Source organism: Sinohyriopsis cumingii, chromosome 18 (genome assembly GCF_028554795.1).
Source record: "Sinohyriopsis cumingii isolate HCF-2022 chromosome 18, ASM2855479v2, whole genome shotgun sequence".
Classification (NCBI taxonomy): Eukaryota; Metazoa; Mollusca; class Bivalvia; order Unionida; family Unionidae; genus Sinohyriopsis; species Sinohyriopsis cumingii.
In genome coordinates, this window is record NC_142978.1 from 42,910,580 (window position 1) to 42,932,636 (window position 22,057).

At 37.2% G+C, this 22,057-nt stretch overlaps 1 protein-coding gene across 2 annotated transcripts in view; it reads right to left on the reverse strand.

Annotated features, from left to right (window-relative positions):
* Window positions 1-22,057, reverse strand: part of LOC149776499 (uncharacterized) — a 161,276-nt gene that overhangs the window by 54,283 nt on the left and 84,936 nt on the right. The window contains exon 1 of one of the 2 annotated variants that reach the window (XM_089940931.1): window positions 238-526. The exons of the other annotated variant lie outside the window; for it this stretch is intronic. Within the exon in view, the coding sequence (XP_089797057.1) occupies window positions 238-337 (100 nt within the window). The 5' untranslated portion in view covers window positions 338-526. Of the gene's footprint in view, window positions 1-237; window positions 527-22,057 lie in introns of those variants that run through there. 2 annotated transcript variants of the gene reach the window in all.

Consider the following 22,057-nt stretch of genomic DNA (forward strand, 5'->3'; position numbering starts at 1 on the left):
GCAGGCACCTTGTTTCTTCTGTGGCATTCATATGTACTATTTGACTTTTTTTTTTACGTTTCAGTTAAGGTATGTTTTAAACTCGGTTACAATTCGATTAGAAATCACATTCACAAGTGAAAACGAAACTAGACAGTACTGACTGTAGTGTACTAAATTCTAATATGAAAAATGAACATAAACAGTTCAATCAATGTTTCATGTTTTGCACAAATATATTAAGTATTAATACTTTACTTCTTGTATTGATTTCTTTCCGGATGTCAGGGCCAAATTCTTTGAAAATTTCATGTACGGTTTCATAGTCGAATTTTTGGGTTTTTTGGACTGACGCCATCTTTTATTGTGTACCAAAGTCCTCCCTCTACAAAACCGCCACGGAGCACCCAAATTCAATGAGACTGTACTCCACAGTTATGTATTTTTCTTGGTGTTACATCTTCGCTAGCCAAGGTTCAATTATGCAAACATTTTCTACTCATTGGTAGATCGAGCAGATAATCCTTAGTGCTTTGTCCTAGCGACATCTATTGTATTTCATGAGTTGCCTCCCTTAGTATATAATTCCGCCCAATCAACAGCATGTAAAGGACTCACGGTACTAATTCAGTTCCCACAGTAAACTTATGCAAACACCATTCTATTAAAAATTTAATAACTTAAATTTTTTGAGTGCTCATGATCAAACCTATATTTATCAGTATAGATGAAACCTGGATGTCAGCTTCTGTGTAGAGGAAAGTATATGAGCAGCGGCATTTTCTGGACATGCATGTGTTTGAAACATGTGCTATCAATTCCTCACCAAAGAGTCAGGTGCTAATTTTAGTAATGAGTGTTCAAAACTCAGGACTGTTAAAGGATTGAAATTCCATCAGTAAAACAATGCCTCTATTTTTTTCTACTTACAACTAGGACGAGCTCTCAAAAGATTCTTTTTACTAAAACATAACCTACATTATTAAACAATCCTGGCCAGCCAACCCATATATACTCCATTTTTATGTTCACCCATTTCTAGGCTGATTCCCATTTTTCCATATCATTAGTACCGTGTGTCCTAAAAGCGGTGCATACATCGGCCGAAAATGGTAGAGCAAGCAATTGACTTCAAAAGGATACTTTGTAAGTTTAGCATCGAAATTATGACTACGTACCGGAGAGAAGCAATTACACGTGTATTTGAGTGAAATGTATTTGTATAATTACGGACCTTCAATGGAAAAATGCTTATTTACGAGTCCATTCAATTTGTGTGCTTCCATTGTCTCGATCATGAAGGAACAGTGTTAAAATTTGAACAAAACTTATTTTTATTGGATGCGGTGGCTTGCTCGATCGGCCAAGGTGTAGCTATGATTAACATATTGAGCCTTAGCTAGCAAAGATGATGGTGTTAAATTTGTAAAGAAACGGTTAGTCGCGATATTTGACATATCATCTTTCGTTATTTAAAGAAGGATGTAGGAATGCGATGTTGGCATGAATCGGTTTTATTCAAGCATTTAATATATTGCAGATGCTTCGGATATCTAGCTTAGGGTGATTATTATGCCGTAAGCTTAGTTAACTCCTCGTAGTGGTCACCACCCCCACACCCACCCCGACTCCTCCTTGGCAGAATAATATCACTGCCACGACGCTGCCAGTTTGGTGGTAAACTGACACCTCGTGAATCACCCGAGAGAAAATCACACGCTTTCATAACTGCAACGATGGTACAATTGATTGTAAATGTGGTAACATGTCGATGTATTTTGAGAGTATGATGATGTTTAAAATATTTCCGTATGCGTTCTTTCAACGTTCGTAAAAATCGTTCCACGAAACTGGATTTTGTTTCACGATTTTCAGTGATGAAAAAATTAACATGCCTTCTTCAAATTCTTTCCTGAAAGGTTTGTTTAGAAATGTGGAGCCTTTGTCCGCTGGCCATTATAGAGGGCGTCAACCAGTTCGTTTCAAGACAAAAGTTAAAGTTCGCACTACCTCTGAAGTCAAAGGAACTAGCCAAGCTGATTTTGAAAATACGGTAATGGCACAAAACAAATGCTCGTAACAGGGCTTGTACGACACTAAATGGGAGACATCGTCTAACTCCGACTGACATTGATTATTGATTCCTACTACTTTATTTTGGCTTCTGGAAAATTTACGTTGAATGGGTTTGTGTAACGATTGCTTTTGTAACCATTGTTGTAGATTTTGCAGACGTAAACTTTTGAGTTGGTTTTAACTGCAGAATACAAATTTTGAATTCCTCCGTTCACAGCGGAATATACAGGATTGTGGTAAGTACTGACTAAAAGTATCTTTGTATGGGTGGTGTTGCCGCTACTCATTAAGTCAGTCACTGTGAGATACTTGGTTTAGACTGTTCGTGTAGGATCTTTAATCGTGGTACGCGACGTGGCCAACAATCACTAGGAGTAAGAATAATCATGGGTTCTCTGAACACTTCCTTCTTGATTTCTGTTTTCACTTTTCCGTCTTTCCTTTATTCTATTTTCTTCTGCTGAAAACGTTATCGCGTTGACTCTGGCTACCATTTCTTCTAGTAGAGGAAGGTGTCATCACGGAGGCTGCCTACACAAGGGTTTTGATCGGATGCAGTTGGAAACACTTTTCTTGTTTCTTTATCGTCTTCTATCCTTAATGCGAGTTGAAATTTATCTCATTCATATTCAAGATAATATACCAAAAAGTGTCTCTTTGTCTTCATTTGCTTTAAAGTAAGAATAAAATGACATACATACATACATGCATGCACGCACGCACGCACGCATACATACATACATACATACATGGATTTGAATGTTGTTTAATCTGGCAGTCATAGACTTAGTGTGGCTCTGAAAGGGTCATTTTTAAAAAAATATAAAATGTATGGATCCATCTTCAACTGCAAATGTCTTAAAACCTTCGCAAGTGTAAATCTAAATCCAACTCCTGCTACTATTGCTGCTGTGGCATTATTATTCTTATTATTATTATTATTATTAGTGTTAGTAGTAGTAGTAGTGATTACTGTCGCTGATAGCCTCTGGATGGTGAAAGTCGATGTAGTCATAGAAGGTTTGGAGATCTAGAACTGCGAAAGTCTCTATTACTTAGGTTTCGCTTAAGAAGATTGACACATTTCTTTCAAATGTTTTAACTCTGCCAAAATGTGTTCTAACAGAACTGATCCTTTTGTTTTCACGCCCTTCCTTCTGTTCGCTATTCAAAATTATCTTTTTCTCCTCGTGTTCCTTTTGTTCTTCCTATTCGTGTGGTACAAATGTATGTTCTTGCTTTTTCTGACGTTGTAAAAAAGTATCTCACTGTTCTTTCTTTTTTTCCCTAAAATTATCATAAACTGGCACGGATGGAGAAAGAGGTGAAAGTGGTTCCATAGGCAAAAACATCTTGCGAAGAAGAAATCGCTTTAATGTGCAGTCTATCTAAATGGGTCGCTGTACTGTGCAGTCTGTCTATTGCAGTCTGTCTAAATGGGTCGCTGTACAGTGCAGTCTATTTCAGTCTGTCTAAATGGGTCGCTGTCTATTTCAGTCTGCCTAAATAGGTCGCTGTACTGTGCAGTCTACTTCAGTGTCTAAATAGGTAGCTGTACTGTGCAGTCTATTTCAGGTTTCAGTGTAATCCTTTATGGTTTCATTGAATTCTTTCAATCATTGCTGGTTCCAGCCCATGAGAAATAATGATTATCTGCCCATGGCTTATCATCCCTGTTTGCAGTGATAATCAATATCCGAACCGAAAATAACACCGCATATTTGGTAAGGTAATATTATTTAAGTCTGAACATACTTTCTGATTACGTTATTCAGTTCTTCTGGTTCTGCATACGTTTTGGTCTCTCTTTGAATTTCCGATATTCTGGTCTCAGATGTGGAAATACTGCAGCATGATGCTGCTTTGTAACTTAGACTCAGCCATGATTATGTCGTCTTCACTGTTTCTCCTGAATATCTTCAGTCGATCTTGATGAGTATGTGGATGAAGGTCATATACACGTGCACTTCCTGTCTTGTATTGATTGCAGTATTCTCTATAGGCTTGTTGGTGCGCTTATCATACTCTTCTTGCAACTAGCTTCGAGAGGTTTATGGTCTTTTTCCACTGTAGCTTTCGTCCATACACGTAAATCTGAAACTTCCGCATTCCGAACACAATGGAGAGAAGCTTGTGTTATATATGTGCTTAGTTTATTATCGCTGATGTCAGCGAACTGTATGTTTTAGAGTGTCCATGTTGTATCAGACCAGCTCCTAATCCTGTTTCAGAATCATCACATTGTATTACAGCATAGTTTTGGGAAACACAAGCTGTTATGACTGGAGGTTCTGTGAGAATATGCCTCGATGTATATGCTGTGAATCTGCTCGTCCCAAATCTATTCGACATCTTTCTCGACAAATTCTCACAGAGATGCTGTCACCTAACAAAGTCTCGGAGCAGGGTAGCAGCAGAGAGGGTGAACAGACCATAGAATTCCGACAAAACAAATAAAACAAACAAATAAATCATCTCGTGGAAAGGTCAAGATTTTACAAATGAACTTTTCCTTGAGATGTTTTATTTCTGTAATGACCGATTGTACTAATAAAACCTCAGTTCGAAATAGTATCTGAAAAAATAAAGTACTCTACGTGTTTATTTATTTCTTGTTTATTTTTTGACGACCAACGTTGGTAGGTACCCTCTCTGCTGCTCCCCCTGTTACCCAAATATTTTATCAATACCCACACGATATCTTGTTCTTGGATCATGTAAATTTATTGTTATAAATCCATGCGGGGTAGCTTGCGCTCGTGAGAAGAAATTTTTGAATTTAATTATATCCAAGTCACCACCACACCAGGTTTGATGAATATTTCGCAACGTGTGTGTGTCTACGCCATTAAACACAACTAAAATGTTGCAGTTGTCTCTGATCACCTTCGGAATTTGTGTATATCGTTGAGTAACATAGATCACGTCTGTATTTTTGTGTCTCCCTCGGGAAAATATTCTGGCTGGATTTGATTGTTTATCTAGCATCACATCGTCGTATACAACTAAATTATTAATAAATCCGTCTATGGAATCTACGGATGGTGCTTCATCAATATCGGTTATAAACTCTATAACATCATTATCTTCATCCAGTAATCGCGCGTTTTCATTGAAATCTTTAAGTACATCATAACATCGCTGATCATCAACGGATGGTGCTACTAAATACAACTTATCCCATTTCAACCATCTCATTATCAGATTAAGTAATAATTGCGTCTTACCCGATCCAGATGGTCCTATGATAATCATTCTGATGGAGTTCGGTAGCGCAGGATGATGCTTAACTGGCTCTCGCTGCCGAGTTGCTGAGAAATCAATTATATCCATATATATTATAACATGAATTTATATTGTTTACGCTGTAGAGTTAAAACTCCAACTACTGATTTAGCCACGGTTATAACAAAAAACAAAAAAATAGCGTACGGTGGAAAATGTTCTATATGCGGTAGAAAGAAATTTTCATTTTTACCTAATAAGCGCGGTGGTGATATTGCTAATTTGATGTCAAAGTTTCCAGGTGCTCCATGGGCTAAATACAGCGGAGAAAAACATCTACCAGGATATAATTATTGCGGTCCTGGTACCAGACTTGATATCAGGCTCGATAGTCAAGATCAACCAAAACCAGGCGAGGAACCAATAAACGCTATTGATCGAGCTTGTCATGCTCATGATTTAGCTTATAAAAGTCAAAATCTACAAGATAGGCATATTGCAGATGTGAAATTAATTCATTCATTAAATTCTATAAAAAATAAAAATATTAGAGAATCATTAGCTAATTGGTTAGTAAGATCCTCGATGAAAGGTAAATTAGCGATTGGGGCTGGTAATTAATAATGGAATCAATTTATTATTCACCGAGAGGATACTGGAGAGGCAAAGCAGCAATTGGTAAACTCGCTGATGCAGCAGCGGTTAAACATTCTACTGCTAGCGCGTGGTTATCTAAACAAGCAATATGGCAAATTTATCTACCACGTCCTAAACAAATTCAGTACTCGTATTTCGATGTCAGTGTTCCTAATGAAGTTCATCAAGCTGATATTCTGTTTTTACCGCATGATACTGTGCGTGGAAAAACGTACAAATACGCGCTAACCGTAGTTGATGTTGCAAGTAGATATAAAGAAGCAGAGCCGCTATCAGCGAAAACATCATCTGAAGTAGCCGATGCGTTTGAACGAATTTATCAACGAGGTGGTGGACCACAAGGTGGTCTACGATGGCCACAGCTACTACAGGTTGATCCTGGTAAGGAATTTCTTGGTCCAGTATCATCGCTGATGAAACAACATAATACCAAAATACGACGAGGTCATACTGCAATTCACCGTGATCAAGCAATTGTTGAGCGATTTAATCGAACACTTGCTGAACGGTTATTTGGATATCAATACGCGAGGGAATTTATTCAGGATAAAAGATCTCGCGAATGGGTTGCAAGATTACCAAACGTGATAGCTGCATTAAATAATGAGATCACACGAACAACCAACATGAAACCCATTAGCGCGGTCACAAAAATAAATATACCAACACAACGAAAAGATGCTGGAAAACAAAAAATATTAGGTGATGTCACAGTCAGATATTTATATGAGCCTGGTGAACTTGAAGGTGGTAAAGCGAGAGCAACTGATCCTATTTGGAGTGTTACCACACACAAAATATCTACCGTGACAAGATCCACTGGAAGAAACGTAGGCGTTTCCAGACCTGCAATCTACAGATTAGATTCGGCCGCTCCTCAACGTGGATTTACACGTGAACAACTACAAATAATTCCCGCGGATACACAACTACCACCAAAATCACTCCGGTGATTTCGATCACTTAACTAGCACCCAAGGCGCTAGCGCCTCTACGTCGATTACACTCAAGACAGGTTAACATGGTATTTTCTCGTGTATGACCGCGACTATTATCTTTTCTATCTACGGTAAATTGTCTTGAATCATTACTCGAATACCGCCATAACATTATACAATTACAACTGGTGCAATGATTGTTCTGCTGCTGTTTTAACTCAATAATAAATTCAACATCAAGATCAAAGTCACGTTTATTTTTTTTATCAGATTGTTTGTATCCGATTAATTTTTTTCTTATTATATCATCATCGATGATGTTAAATTTATCAACGATTTCAGGAATTATAATTCTACGTAATTGAGATATATTTCTGACCCTCGATACCGCCAAATAAACTAAATTTGACCACTCGATGCGATCGTCTACAATCCAGACTCGTGTATCAGAAATAGTTAATCCCTGAGACGAGTGGATTGTCATAGCGTATCCCAACACCCATGGAGATTTGTCAGCGTGTATTGCATCTTCGACCACACTGATATCAACGGCGACAATATCATTTAATACGAGATTTTGATTCTCAGTCTGTCCTGGAATATCAACATTAATATTCTGTTTTCGTGTATCTGATGGTCTATAACACAACGGTACGGGTAATTCTGAATATTGTTCTTTATGTAGTTGAAATAACTGTTGTTGTAAAGCGTCTCTGACTATTTTTCTACTTGCTACGATCAAATCGTTGGGTCTCCATGAGTTCAAAAAATCACTCATTGATGTCTCTGAGATCACTCCACGTATTATTTCACACTGAATTTTGTTTGATTGTAATCTGATTAATTTTTTAAACTCCCTCAAATTTGCATCAAGAGCTCTATGATCATCATCTATTTCTTCATAATAATCAACGAAATTTTTTAACCAATCATGTGGAGATGGTCCAACAAAAGGCGGCGGTTGACCATGATCGCCACACATTATTATGGCGGTATTTTTTGTCAACAACCAATCAAGAAACATTTTTAATGTATCCAATGACACCGTACATATCTCGTCCCAAATAATTATTTTAGGTATATATTTTTCTCCCATCCGTTCAGGAGTCCATGTATCCCCACGCCACCGAAAGAAACTATGATACGTACACGATTGTACTTGCCGCTGTTTCATCTCACGTGCAAGTCTATGTGTGGGTGTCAGCACGATTATATCTGAATTTCTAAAAACATTAATCGTTCGAGTTGTTTTGCCGTATCCACCAGGTCCATTGAGATATACTGTCTTATATCTGGTTATTGGATCACTCAACGATGGCGCTTTCGACATTTCTGATATTTTATTACTCTCACGATAAAAATCTCTCATTGGAACATCTGCTGATTCTGTGTAATTGTGTAATAGTTCCTTTTTTATTCTCCACGAACCCCATCGTTCATCATTACTTGTAAATTTCATAACAGATTCTAAATATTTACTTGAAATATAAAACGAATCTGTTGCGACTCTGACTGCGGTCTCAGGAAATCTATTAATCATCGATAATAAATTTATAGAAACATAAGCCAACATGGAAGATCTTAGATGAGTATATTGCGGGGATACGTCATTTATGTAACTAACGATCGTACCTAATTTTGTTCCGTCGGATAAATAAACACTCTCTCGATTTACAAACGTATTTTTCGCCGTTGTATCAGCGATTATAAAATCGTACTCGGCATCATCCAGAATTAATCGTGCGTGATGTCTTTTATAATCATATGCACCACCTTGAGTAAATTTACCTATAATTTTTCTACCGAGATCTTTTGCGGTTTTGAGTTTATTAGGAATATCATCTTCGGAAATATCAGGATATTTTTCCTTAAACTCGCTGATAACTTCAGAATCTGACATGGGCAACCAAACTTTGGTCTGTGCATGATATGATATAATTGCCTCACTGACCACCAACGATGTCAGTATCATACAATCTAGCATATATCGCAACAAAACTATAGGTGCCCAACGTTTTTCACAAAAATGTCTACCAAACCAAACATAACAAATCTTGTGAAGATTTTCGTTAAACTCGAACGATTCAATACAGGCGAATCCAGTCAGATCAAAATCAGGTAATGGTCCATTAATTGCCACTCGCGTCATCTCGTTTGTAGGGTGACCAAATCTTTCAAAGTACACAGAACAATCTCCGTATCCCAGAAAACTTCCTGGATAACATGCAACCATATCAACCGAAATAACATCATTGTAATTATATTTGGTATTCCATAATCCGCCATGTCCATATTCGACGCAACTTGCGCGTACGTCCTCGAGTAAATCAAATCGTGTTGGTTTCCATGAATTTCGTTCTCTGGCGAAATGAGCCGCAACAGATGGAACGGTAAAACAATTAGTTAGTAATTTGTCAGTATTTTCCGCGTGCTTGCACTGTAAAAACGTCGCAAGATTTTTCATCTCGTCATGGAGGGATTCTGTGCGATATATTTCACCGTTCGGTTTGACAAACTGATCAAATTCACCCTCCTCATTACTTTTAAATAACCATACCGATACAGGATCGGTTTTACTTATTTCGTTGATAAAATCAAACATACTATCTGCCCCAGAATTATCTGGGGGGTAAAATCTAACAGTTCGATCACGTGGAAATATTGTTACCGCGTTAGTCCATGCGTGCGCGTTATGATCGATAATATTTATTGGAGCTCCCTTCGATTTATATTTCGACTGGTACAGTACTTCTCCCGTTATTGTCGCTACAGTTATTGGAAATTTTAATATTTTTCCTAACTCAGCAACATCTTTTATTGTAGCACCGGTATCCTTAACTGAATCAGCCCATGAGTTTATTTTTTCACGCCTTAAATCAGTTAATCCATTTCCACGCATCGCGTTTGTAAAGTGTTCTATTACTCGTTCAGCCACACAATTTAACCTTGAAAATTTCATCGGCGCTAGTTTATCAACGTTGGGGTTTTTATTTATCTGATAGATTCCATAAATAACCGCCGTTACAGGATACGCTCGTTCATAATACGGTTTGTCAATACCTGTCAGTAGACCCGGTCTGGAATTTTTACTTAATATGATAGTTTTATTATTACCAAGGACAGGATCATATTTGTCACGGATAATCCAACTATCTGTTTCTGTTAATACAATAAATTTTACTCTGAAGAAATATTTTTGATTGCCCTCGTATTCAGCGATGTAGTTAATGATAGTTGCCGCTCGCTTGTCGTTCATTGTAGCGTCCTTGACAGTGTTGCGTATAATCTTGAACGTTGACCATGTATGAGATGCACCATCCGTGTAAAATTCTTTCTTGGCGTCGTGAATTTTCGAGATCAAACTTTTATTTTTCGGATCAACCAGATCTCGCACTGGCAGGTCAGAAGATAATCTGTCAAGGTTGAATTTATATTTAACAGGCCTAGTTTGGGATAATCTCTCAAACTCGTTCATATAATTAAAACAAATATTTAAATAAAGAAAATTATATATATATATATATACAATGTCCCAATGCAGATGGTTGATGATCGGCTCAGTAAATCGATGCAACAAATCCTGTAGAAAGGAATTTTGTTGGATGCACTCACAAAACATACGACGAGGAAGTCTAGGACCAATACCATGTCTACGGTGTGGTATTGGAGTGCGAGGAAAGACAGAATTATGTGGAAAGTGCGGCGGGAAACGGTTCAGAGAACTTAAAAGATATTATGACAAAAAAAATAATAGCGGTGAAAACGCTATAAAATCCGTGAGGGATTATATATCAAGATTTCAGACAAACAATGATTTAAACGTATAATATTATTATAATGGAGCAAAATATATTTGTCCCACATCCTGTCATAACAAACTATGAATCAAATATTAATGGTATCATCAGACACTGCAAGTTGAAGAGACAAGTTGGTTATATTACTAATGTTGGTTATCTAATGTTCACATGCGGGGGGGGGGGAAAGAAACATTATCTATGTCATAGATTTACGTATGAATGTTTCTTCGGAGTGATCAAAGACGGTCTTGTTATTGATCATATTGACGGGGACACTCAAAACAATAATTTGTCCAATTTACAAGCTATCTCTCACAGCGAGAATAATACACGTGGAAATACAGGAAGATGTAAGACAATCGGAAAGAGGGCGGTAATTTCCACAAACATAGAAACTGGCGAAAAAGTTATATCGCGTTCAATATCTTCTGCTGCGAAATATTTTGATATTCACCCGCAATCAGTACAAAGGGTGGCAGAAAATATAATAAGATCTGCTTTCTCGAAAGAATATAAACAGAAAATTATCTTTAAGTATCAATAACTATCATCACCACATTATTAACTATCATCACCACATTATTAACTATCATCACCACATTGAATTAATTTTTTTAATTTATGTCACAGTAGGTCCTCCATACACTACTGAATTTTTGATTATATAAGGGGAGATTACTTTGTAATATATAGTTTTCTTCGTAGATTTTTGATTTTTTATGATCGTAATTAGTCAGTTTAACTAATTACATCGTAATTAATTACTCGTAGAAGTATTATTTATGTTTTTTTAAATATTTCCCCATCATACAACATTACGAGAGATCATGATAATGTTATTGATCCGTAGGAAGCTGTGTGTGGAACAGAAACCGTTGTCATGGTAATGGACCTGCAGGTGTGTGTTCATGCCACTGTTATTATTGATTCTCAGTCTGCTTAGGAAAACCGCCACAAATACAGAAACTGTTGTTATTGATTCTCAGTCTGCTTAGGAAAACCGCTACAAATACAGAAACTATTATTCAGAAACTGTTATAAATACAGAAACTGTTATTATTCAGAAACCGCTGTTATAAATACAGAAACTGTTATTATTCAGAAACTGTTATAAATACAGAAACTGTTACTATTCAGAAACCGCTGTTATAAATACAGAAACTGTTATTATTCAGAAACCGCTGTTTAGTGTAAATATTGGTTCCTTAGCTATATAGCTAGCTATATATTAACTTCCGAAACATATGTTCGTAACAATGTTTGATAGCTCAATCAGTATGGTATTGGACTGTGACGCTCGCGGTCCAGGATCAAACCCCCATGGCTGACAATTTGTCGGTGGTGTACGCATAATTGCGATTTTTATAATAGTGGGGGGAACCGCAAACCTCCCCCCCCCCGCTTAGCAAAATTCCCACCCACAACATTGACTTGTGGGTGATACATATTTTCGTATCACCCACTGGATTAATTATTGTGGGTGGGATTTTGCTGAGCGTACATGTTTGTACTGTCTTTAGTTAGTGCCGTTTCATTCATAATCTGAGCTCGCTAATTCACTCGATAGGGGCTATTCATTCATTGTATATATCCATTTCATTGTATATATGTTATATGTATATCCTCTAAACTTGGTAGATTGCGGTGGCAAGCTACGAGTTTAATGAGGATTGTGCTGTCCTTGTGCTGTCCTTAGTTAGTTATATGTTATATGTATATCCTCTAAACTTGGTAGATTGCGGTGGCAAGCTACGAGTTTAATGAGGATTGTGCTGTCCTTAGTTAGTTATATGTATATCCTCTAAACTTGGTAGATTGCGGTGGCAAGCTACGAGTTTAATGAGGATTGTGCTGTCCTTGTGCTGTCCTTAGTTAGTTATATGTTATATGTATATCCTCTAAACTTGGTAGATTGCGGTGGCAAGCTACGAGTTTAATGAGGATTGTGCTGTCCCCCCTCTTGGGCCTCTAGACCGTTGTTTGGCGGGTTAGGGGCTCTCGTAGAGGGAATATTTGCCTAATGAACTTGGTAGATTGCGGTGGCAAGCTACGAGTTCTTGGTTGTGCTGTCCCTGAAACATCCCGACGAACTCGCTAATACACTCGATAGGTGTTCTAGGGATATTTTTTTATTTTAAAGATTTATATATTATATAATGAACCATGAAAATATCAATGATGTAATTGTCGCTATTAAAAAATTGAAAAAAGATGGAATTAATATATCTGATGAACTTAATCCTGAAAAAATAGTTTCTGACTTTGAGATTTTACAAGAACGTAAAACCCAGGGTACACACACACTATCATCTGAATACAGGCTCATGAAATGGATTCAATCGGCAATGTTTCAGTCGCTAGCTACCGTAGAAGATGATCATGTGAAGGAGTTCGTTCCTCTTTCTACCGCCGTAGAAAGAATTAAATCGTTATTATCCCACGAGTATGAGGCAAAGAAAACGATTAGTACTCGCATAAGACTATTAAGAAAAATAATGTTAGATCGTGAAACGATCCAAAGTAGTAATTTTGAAGATGACTGAGATCTTTGATCAGAAATATTATTTCTGAATTTGATGGGTTAGTAATTTGTTTTTTTTTTACTGAAATTTAACAAATTTGTACAAATTTCTTAATTTTGACTACCATTTACCCCATCAAAAGCATAAAATTGTACAAATTTCTTAATTTGAGTACCATTTACCCCATCAAAAACATAAAATTGTACAAATTTCTTAATTTGACTACCATTTACCCCATCAAAAACATAAAATTGTACAAATTTCTTAATTTTACAAATTATTTATTTCTGAATTAATTTATCTATTTACTGAATTAATTTATTTTTTTTTACTAAAATCAAGAAAAATGCACGAATTACTTGATTCTGACGGGGTAGTTGGTAGTCAAAATCAAAGAAAAATGCACGAATTACTTGATTTCTGACGGGGTAGTTGGTAGTCAAAGTCAGGAAAATTGAGCAATTTCGTTGTATTTTAGTAAAAAAAAAATAAAAATCTCAGTAAAAATAATATTATTAATAAATAAAATTAATTTATAATAAATAAAATTTATTAGGAACAATTTGACAAGGTTAGAACTTTCTTGATTTTGACGGGGTAGTTGGTAGTCAAAATCAAGTAATTCGTGCATTTTTATGTTTCTGACGGGGTAGTTGGTAATCAAAATCAAGTAATTCGTGCATTTTTATGTTTCTGACGGGGTAGTTGGTAGTCAAAATCAAGTAATTTGTACAATTTCAGTAAAAATCAGGAAAATTAATAAATCCTATTTTTTTTTGTGATAGAAATTTTAATTTTACTTTCATCGACCAGCTTTTTTAGTTGCCTAGGGCGATTAATTTGTACCAAACACAAATTTGTGCTAGTAATAATAAAATATTTTTTTAAGTTGATCGAATTTGAGTCTGATCTCTGTTACAAATGTTCTTCTAACTGTTAAGAAATCCTCGCGTGTAAAAACCCTCCATTACATGAAGATCTACGACAAAAGTCCTTAGACAGAAATCCTTAAGATTTCACATACAGATTTATTACAAGCTCTTCTTCACGTATGTCAATTAAGCGATTAAGGTGGTCTGTGAGTTTAAAATTGATTCGTGTTAACATATTATTGTGACACCGCAAATACACGGGATTAGTTGGTTCTTGCACGATTAAACTTCCAGGGGGAACTTGTGGTGTGAACGTGTACAGGATGTATCCTTGTTGAGCTTGATTTGATCTTCCGAGATCTATTTGATAGCTGCCATCGATTACGTCACAAACCAGATTGACCGCGACCGTCGGTGTTATATTAACGATCCCCGGAGATACGTGTCTTCCGCCGCCGTGTGGATTATTATCATATCTAAGAACGGTTGAAGGTGGTGGCAGTTTTCTCCATGCATCGAGTATTTTAGGGAAGTTTTCGTTGACAAGATCATTGAGAGATTTTTTTAACTCAGTTGTGTCAAATTCTGGTAATGTAAATTTTAATGCTTCCTCGGAGGTTTTTTTGTAATGATTGGTAAATAAATCATCATAAGAATCTTCTAACCTTGAACCTGTTTTTTTACCATTAAATACAATTATTCCGACTGATCTATTAATAATTGTTGCATTAGCATCATGAAAATCTGATATAACTTTATTTAAATGTTGTATTGACTCAATGATTTGTTGTTTTACATCATCGCTGTAAAATTGTGTAATACTAGAAAATAAATTCTGTAAAATTTTAAATCGAGCTTGATATTCATCCTTAAATTTTTTACTTATTGATTCAATTACTTCTTTGGTAATTATTTCATTGGAAATTTCATAACCAAAAATAATTCTACCAACGTAATCATGAGCGAAGTTTCCATCAAGATAATTTAATCCGCTTGCATAATTACTCACGTTCGTAAGAAATTCATCTAACTTCGGTTCTGGTGATCCTTCATGCACCGGGGGAATTTCAGGCCATCCTAGCACGGATCTGATTGAAGATTTATAAATATCAACTACGTAATCAGGCGAGTTTATTTTAACCGTCGAGGACAGGGTGGGTTCATGAACATTAATTGATATTTTTGATTCTTTTCCCGTTATTGATTTTATTCTACGCGCAAATTCCTCACTGATCTCTTCAATCTCATAACTGCCAGTTGGTATTCCAACAACAACCCAGTCAGGTGTTCCATCGGGTTTGTTCTTGTTAGCAAATACAAGCGAATTATTTGCTGGTGTACCATTAAATGATTTTGATCTGATATTTGGCCAGCTGTAATATACTCGTAATTGTGCTAGTGCTATTTCTTTTACTGGAATTGCAGTGGGAAAATTAACACTAAATTCAGGATTAATTGAACTTACCGAGATCATCGTTATCTTTGGCGGAGTTGTGTTGGTCACGATCTGCTGGAGTAATTCTGTCATTATTGATACTTGTATCTTTAATACCTTCGTCGTATATTTTGGTTATCATTGAAAATTCGAAATCAGATATAATTCCATCACTGAGACTCGCTGATAACAACGAGGATAATTTCGAGTATGCTACCGTCGCTGTATGTAATTTTATTTTGTAATCGGATAATTTTTCGTTCGTACAAGTACATATTTTTTTTGTGATGATACCAAGCACACCTGCAATAGTTGTTGCTGCTGAAATACAGATAGTTACAGCTACTGGTGCCATCGTTGTCAACGCTGATAATATGACACCGGTTCCAGCAACAACAGCGGATACTGAATAAACAATCACATCAACGATAACCAATCGTCGTCGATATTTTTTTACTTTTACTGTATATTGATCGACTTGATCTTTTAGCGCAGCCTGCCATTCACGCGCTTGATTGTATCTGTATTGTGCACCGTCCATATATTTTTATGCAGTAACCAATTGAGGTGTTTCAGCTACAAATTCCAAACACCACCAGAAGGATGTTGCGGTTAATTTCTTATCATCTGCTTCCAGAATAAATATTTCTTCGGTTCCGCTATTTAATACAACAGATACAACCCCGGAAAACCTGTCGGTGGAATGACGCCATGGAAACGTTGTAAATATTTCAAATTTTGCAGCACTAAACACAGACAGCCTGTACACGCCAGTGACTGCTGCGGTATATTTGATAGTATTATTTTGCTGCGACCATGTTGCAAATCCCGATGATACCGTGCATACGATGTTTGTGATATGCCCGGGAGTTATTGCAGCTGGAATTTTAATCAAATTTGTTTTGTTGACAATCTCAGGAATTCCCGCTACGATGTCTTGCTGTTTTTGTTTGATCGTGTCTAGGTCAGTTTTGATATCAACGAGTTTCATGTCAATGGCGCGTGGAGTACCGAAGAATTTATCTATGGTATCATCGATTTTTTGAAAATTTCTTCGAAATCTTCCAAAAGCTCCTGCGTGAACGTCATACTCAGCCCGTAACGTGGATAATTTACCGTCTACGGTGCCATAGTTGACATCGACGTATTTTTTTGTTGCTGCGTCTTCGTCAGATGTTGGATCTTTTAAAACTACTATTTTGTTCCCGTTCATGCTGAGTTCACCCATCATTGTGTCACCGGTGTTTCTCACGCGATTAGCAACACTTTTTGCAATTTCATCTCTGATGGTTTTAAGTGACATACTTGAATCTCTGATTCTACCACCGTCAGTAAACACGGGAATATTATCTGTAACTGCACCAAGTACTCGTCGAACTATATCATTCCATTTGATATTGCTGGTTTTTAGTTTACCATATCGATCCTGAAAAATAACAACTTCATCTGGGTCAACTCCAGCCAGGTTCATGATATCAGCGAGGTCATCCTTAGTCACATACTTCGACAGATCAACGTCGCCGGGTTTTTTCTTAACGCGTGAAGAAGATCTTCCGTAAATGTCAACCATTATAATAAGACCCGTTGTTTAAAACGCCTTACGCGCAACAAATCGGTTGCTTGTATAATCGTGCACGACTTTATGTGGCGGCCTGGATGATTTTGATATAGCGTCGAGTACATTAATTACTTCACGGCCGCATATTGGCGGATCTGTCATTGTTTGTGTGGGTAGCGTTGAATACCAAACTTTGGAACCTCTGGTTGTTGCGTGGAGTGGTGCGACATACTTGATAAATTCAACAGGTGGAGCTAACCCGTACGAATCAAAATAAACAATTCCACGCGGATCAACCGCGTATGATACCCAATGAGTACCGGGTCCGGAACGTTTGTCAAGATTAATAATACCTGTTTCTAGTTTGTTTGGTTGTTTCGGTAATTGATCTCTCATAAAAACACCTCTAAAGGCAGATATTTTTAATTTTTTAGCGGCATTAAGTAAATCAAAATTTGATGCTGGAACGTCTAACGAAATGATCCTGGAAGCCTTAGGCCTCTCCCCCAACGAGATCCTGGCAATCTTAAGCCGCGCCCCTTTTTTTTGTATCCTTGCCCTGTTGCTTTCTTTAGTGCCATTCCAGCGGCTGTTCCAACAGCACCTAACGCGGCCGCTTTTGCTACGGCTGGAGCAGCTGCAGCTATTAATGCCGGAATGGCCGCAAGTAGTGGGAATATACCACCCGTTTTAACCATGTCTTTGATGGCGCTCGGGGAGAGATGAAATTGAACTCCAGTTTTTGATTCTAGGGCTTTATTGAAATGTTTAATCTGATTATTTGTCAGCGATAATTTGTTTGGACCACCACTAATATGATCTCGTTTTAGTGATATTTTAGTTCCGCATTTGTTGGCGGTTTTTGATTGAAGCTTTTTTACCTGACCAGGAGTCAGAACAACATTAACATGACTATACGACATTTTTATATAAAATATATTTTTCTAAATAACACGATTAAAGATTTTCCACCGGTGCATCAACGACCCTCATTCGACCACTACCACCTTCAAGTAACATGGCCTTGTCGCTAAGTATGACCGCGATCGCTCTGTAGAAGCCGGGAACAATTGGTGGACCGGGTATATCAGGAGGAGGGTTAGTAACATGAGCTCGAAAGTGTATATCAACAACAGATTGTTTTGGATAAATCAAGATGTTCTAGTGAAAAATAATAAATCGGATATAGACCTGTAAAATCTAGTTGTGATATTTGCAACCCGGTATCTATATTTTGATCACGTCCCATGAATGACATTAAACGATGATATGCGCGCGCTACATGATTTTGAACAAAATTTAGTTGTATATCCTCGGCTGGTTCTTGATGTCCATTTATCCGTAAGGAAACTTCATTAACTCCAAGGTTGTCAAATATCATATGTGAACGTTCTTGATTATTCGTCCGAGCATTATCTTGTAGTGCAATAAAAATATGTCGTGGTGCAGAAACACCCTGTTGTGATGCTATATGCCATGTAAATAAACCATTAATATTGCTTTGAGCAGCATCTGTGGTTACTGTTAACCATGATAGCAATGATTTGCCGCCTTGATCCATAAAAGATAGTAATTTTTGTTCCTCAGTAATAGATGGAGTCATTACTGGCATCCATAGTGAAAGTTTTGATATATTTACTTTACCCTCGGAAACACCAGCACCTCGCCAGATTGCATCATTATCATCACCTTTTCTTACGAGCACAATTGTGTGTTTAGCTCCAAAGATGACTTTTCTAACATTTCTGCAAAATCCAAAGATGTGAGATAATGGAATTGCACACGAAAAATTTCTATCACCTCCCGACAGCGCTGATCGGCGTGTTACAAATCCCAAGTTGAAAGTCGCATTAACGGTTCCTATAATATCAAAAGCAGCAGCTGGTCTGGCTGCGTGTTCAAAGTCAACCGGTTGTGGATCAGATGCAGTATCTTGTGGTGTCCGTACTTTGGTATACTGAACATGATCAGCGTTGTCAGTAATATCCTTAGCAAACATCATTGTTGGACCAGCTGATCTTGTAAAGTCGTCAGAATATCTCGCCAGACCAATTATTGTTGTAGCAACGTCGACATCATTCTGAACTGATTCAATATTTTTTCCATCAATCATATATGTGGCGCCACTAAATAATGCCATGATCCCGTTGTTGACAAAACCAACACGCAAATTAGCAGCATATGCCATATTAGCTACAACATTCGTTACAAGTCTACCTTCTACTTCAATAAACGCCTCGGCGGGCAAGAAATATCTACTTGTATCATGAACCTGTAATTCGATTCTCCCTCGCTGATTTGGTAGTCTTGCGTCATAAGAATAAAATTGATAATCACGTACCGACTCGTACTTAAGGACAGGTGCCTCCATATCAAATGCTGGGTCTGATTCGCGCCTGAACATTTTTATTATAGTTACCATTTTTCCAAATGATGATCATCGTCGACGAAGACCACCTCCTGCTATTAAATTTGCTGTTATATTTTTTTCTGCTTCTTCAGATATCGCCGCTAGTTTTTGATTTACAGCCTGATTTATTATTTTACTTACGTCTGCGGGCATCACCTCAGTACTTGCCAGTTTCACCGGTGGTTGTTGTTTTCGTCGCAATAATCGTGCTAGTCTTTCTTTGATCGCCGAGAACGCCTTACCAGCAACATTGACAATTGCACCAGGAGCTTTATCACGAACAATATCAATAGCCTTCATCGATAATTGTTTTGCAACAGGTGCTACTTTTGGAGCTATCCTCGTGAATAATCCCCGAATGACATCACCAAGTCCATCTCCGTAAATAACACTATAGATTGGTAATCGTGAGTTTACCGCTCTGACCTGTGTGGGTTTACGATGATTATCATGCACAATCATCTTATTTTATTTACCATTTATCTAACAACTAGTCATCAACGAGCTCATCAATAAGTTCTCGGTAAACGCCAATATCCATGATGCCACCTTGAAATAGTCGCCGACAAATATCAGCTGCTTCATTGGTTATTTCTGGTGAATTATTTCCAGCTCGTTTTCCTCCTATGAGAACTTCTAACCGTGACACATCATTGATGATATTATCAGGACATAAACCAGATCCTGTTTTAGGTTCATCTTGAGGTGTTTTAAATACTGGTGGTTGCATTACCGGAGTAAGTACTTCAGTGGTGGCCGGGGGTGAGTCACCTTCTCGAAATCCATGTGGTGAACCTGTCGGTGTAAATGTTACATCCGGTGCAGAAATTTTATGTAAAGGTGAAGGAATTTTCTTCGAGGGGGGTGATTTTTTAAGTGACTCTTTAACCCTTTTAAGTTCCGACTTCAACCTTTGCTGCGGCGAAGAAGATTGTTGTTGTTCTATTTGTTGCAGAGGTGGAGGAAGCTGATACTGGGAGAATTCTTCTTGTTCTAGTTGTTTCAGTCTCTCTCTATAAAGTCTTTTTACTTCTCTATCAAGACTTTTGTATTCTAGACCTCTAGCTTGTTTTTTGTTGTAATGTACGCGATATATCCATTTAATGAAATTATCATCATTTGTTTTTTCATGACCGGGTTTTAAAATACTAGATTTATTAGATATATTATCTAATATCATCTCAGGTAATTTCTCTCTTTCAGTTTTTCTAATTTCCTCAACAACTCCTTCGTTAAATTTTGCAATTAATTCTAAGTTTTCTCCTGCTGATTTGGGTTTGGATGCAAGTTTTTTTCTCACATCGGCGACTTCAGTACGAAGTTCTCCAATACCTTCAAGTATTTCCTCACCAACAGGTGGAGGCTGAGCTGCAGCTATGTCAGTTGGAAGGTCTCGTAAAATCTTCTTTGCCTGTTTAGTTCTTCTTGCTATTTTTTCTGATACCGGAAGAAGATCTTCTTTGATGACAGTTGCAACTTTCTCAGTACCTGCAGTGACGGGCTTAAACAGTTTTTTAGTGTCCTCTTCATACTCAACTTTTGCTTCTTGCTGCGCTTGTAGATTTTTTCTAAATGAGTCTTTGACAGGAAGAAATTTTTTAATTGCTTCTAATCGTTCTCGAGCTGTTCTTGCAGTATGAGATTCTGGATGTACCATTTTTATTATAACATAATAATTTAATTAATATCAGCAGAAGAGGAGCAGCAGAGAGGGTACCTACCAACGTTGGTCGTCAAAAAATAAACAAGAAATAAATAAACACGTAGAGTACTTTATTTTTTCAGATACTATTTCGAACTGAGGTTTTATTAGTACAATCGGTCATTACAGAAATAAAACATCTCAAGGAAAAGTTCATTTGTAAAATCTTGACCTTTCTACGAGATGATTTATTTGTTTGTTTTATTTGTTTTGTCGGAATTCTATGGTCTGTTCACCCTCTCTGCTGCTAGGGTTATGAACAAAGTGGACCATTACGAGCAATCGCTGTCCACCTTGCTTATCTCTTGGTGCAGGCATCTGCTGTATAGTTTCATTTTCCGAATTATCCATCTTGAGACCGTCTGCTGTGAAATACATGGTCCGTGTACTCATCTTCTTTGCAATTTAACTTCAGCTTGTTGCAATTTAGTTTCACGGTTTTGTGTCTGCATATTTCAAGAAATTTATCAGAGTATTATCATGGTCTCTATTTTCTTCTTCTTCATGCCTGCACAAGTCCCATATAAGGATGGAATCGTGTATAACTCTCACACCTTCTAAACCTTTATGTTTTGACAATGTATCGTTGAAAATCTTCTAGTGCAAGAGACAGAGCATACGCGGCAACCTGTATCGGCATTGTGTGATTGCAAACTTCAGATAACTGCTACTGCCGTCCATTTTTAGCATATTATGTAATAAATATCATAGCACATGCAAGATCAGATAGAATATCATCAATGGTGGATAGTGATACCACCCCACGGACTTGTTCGATGGTTTCGGAACTCATGCAATGTCTTATCTTTCCACCATTCCTGACAACTGCAAGTACTTATGTCACCATTCCGTTGGCGTCTTCACAAGCAAATCTGGCAGTCGT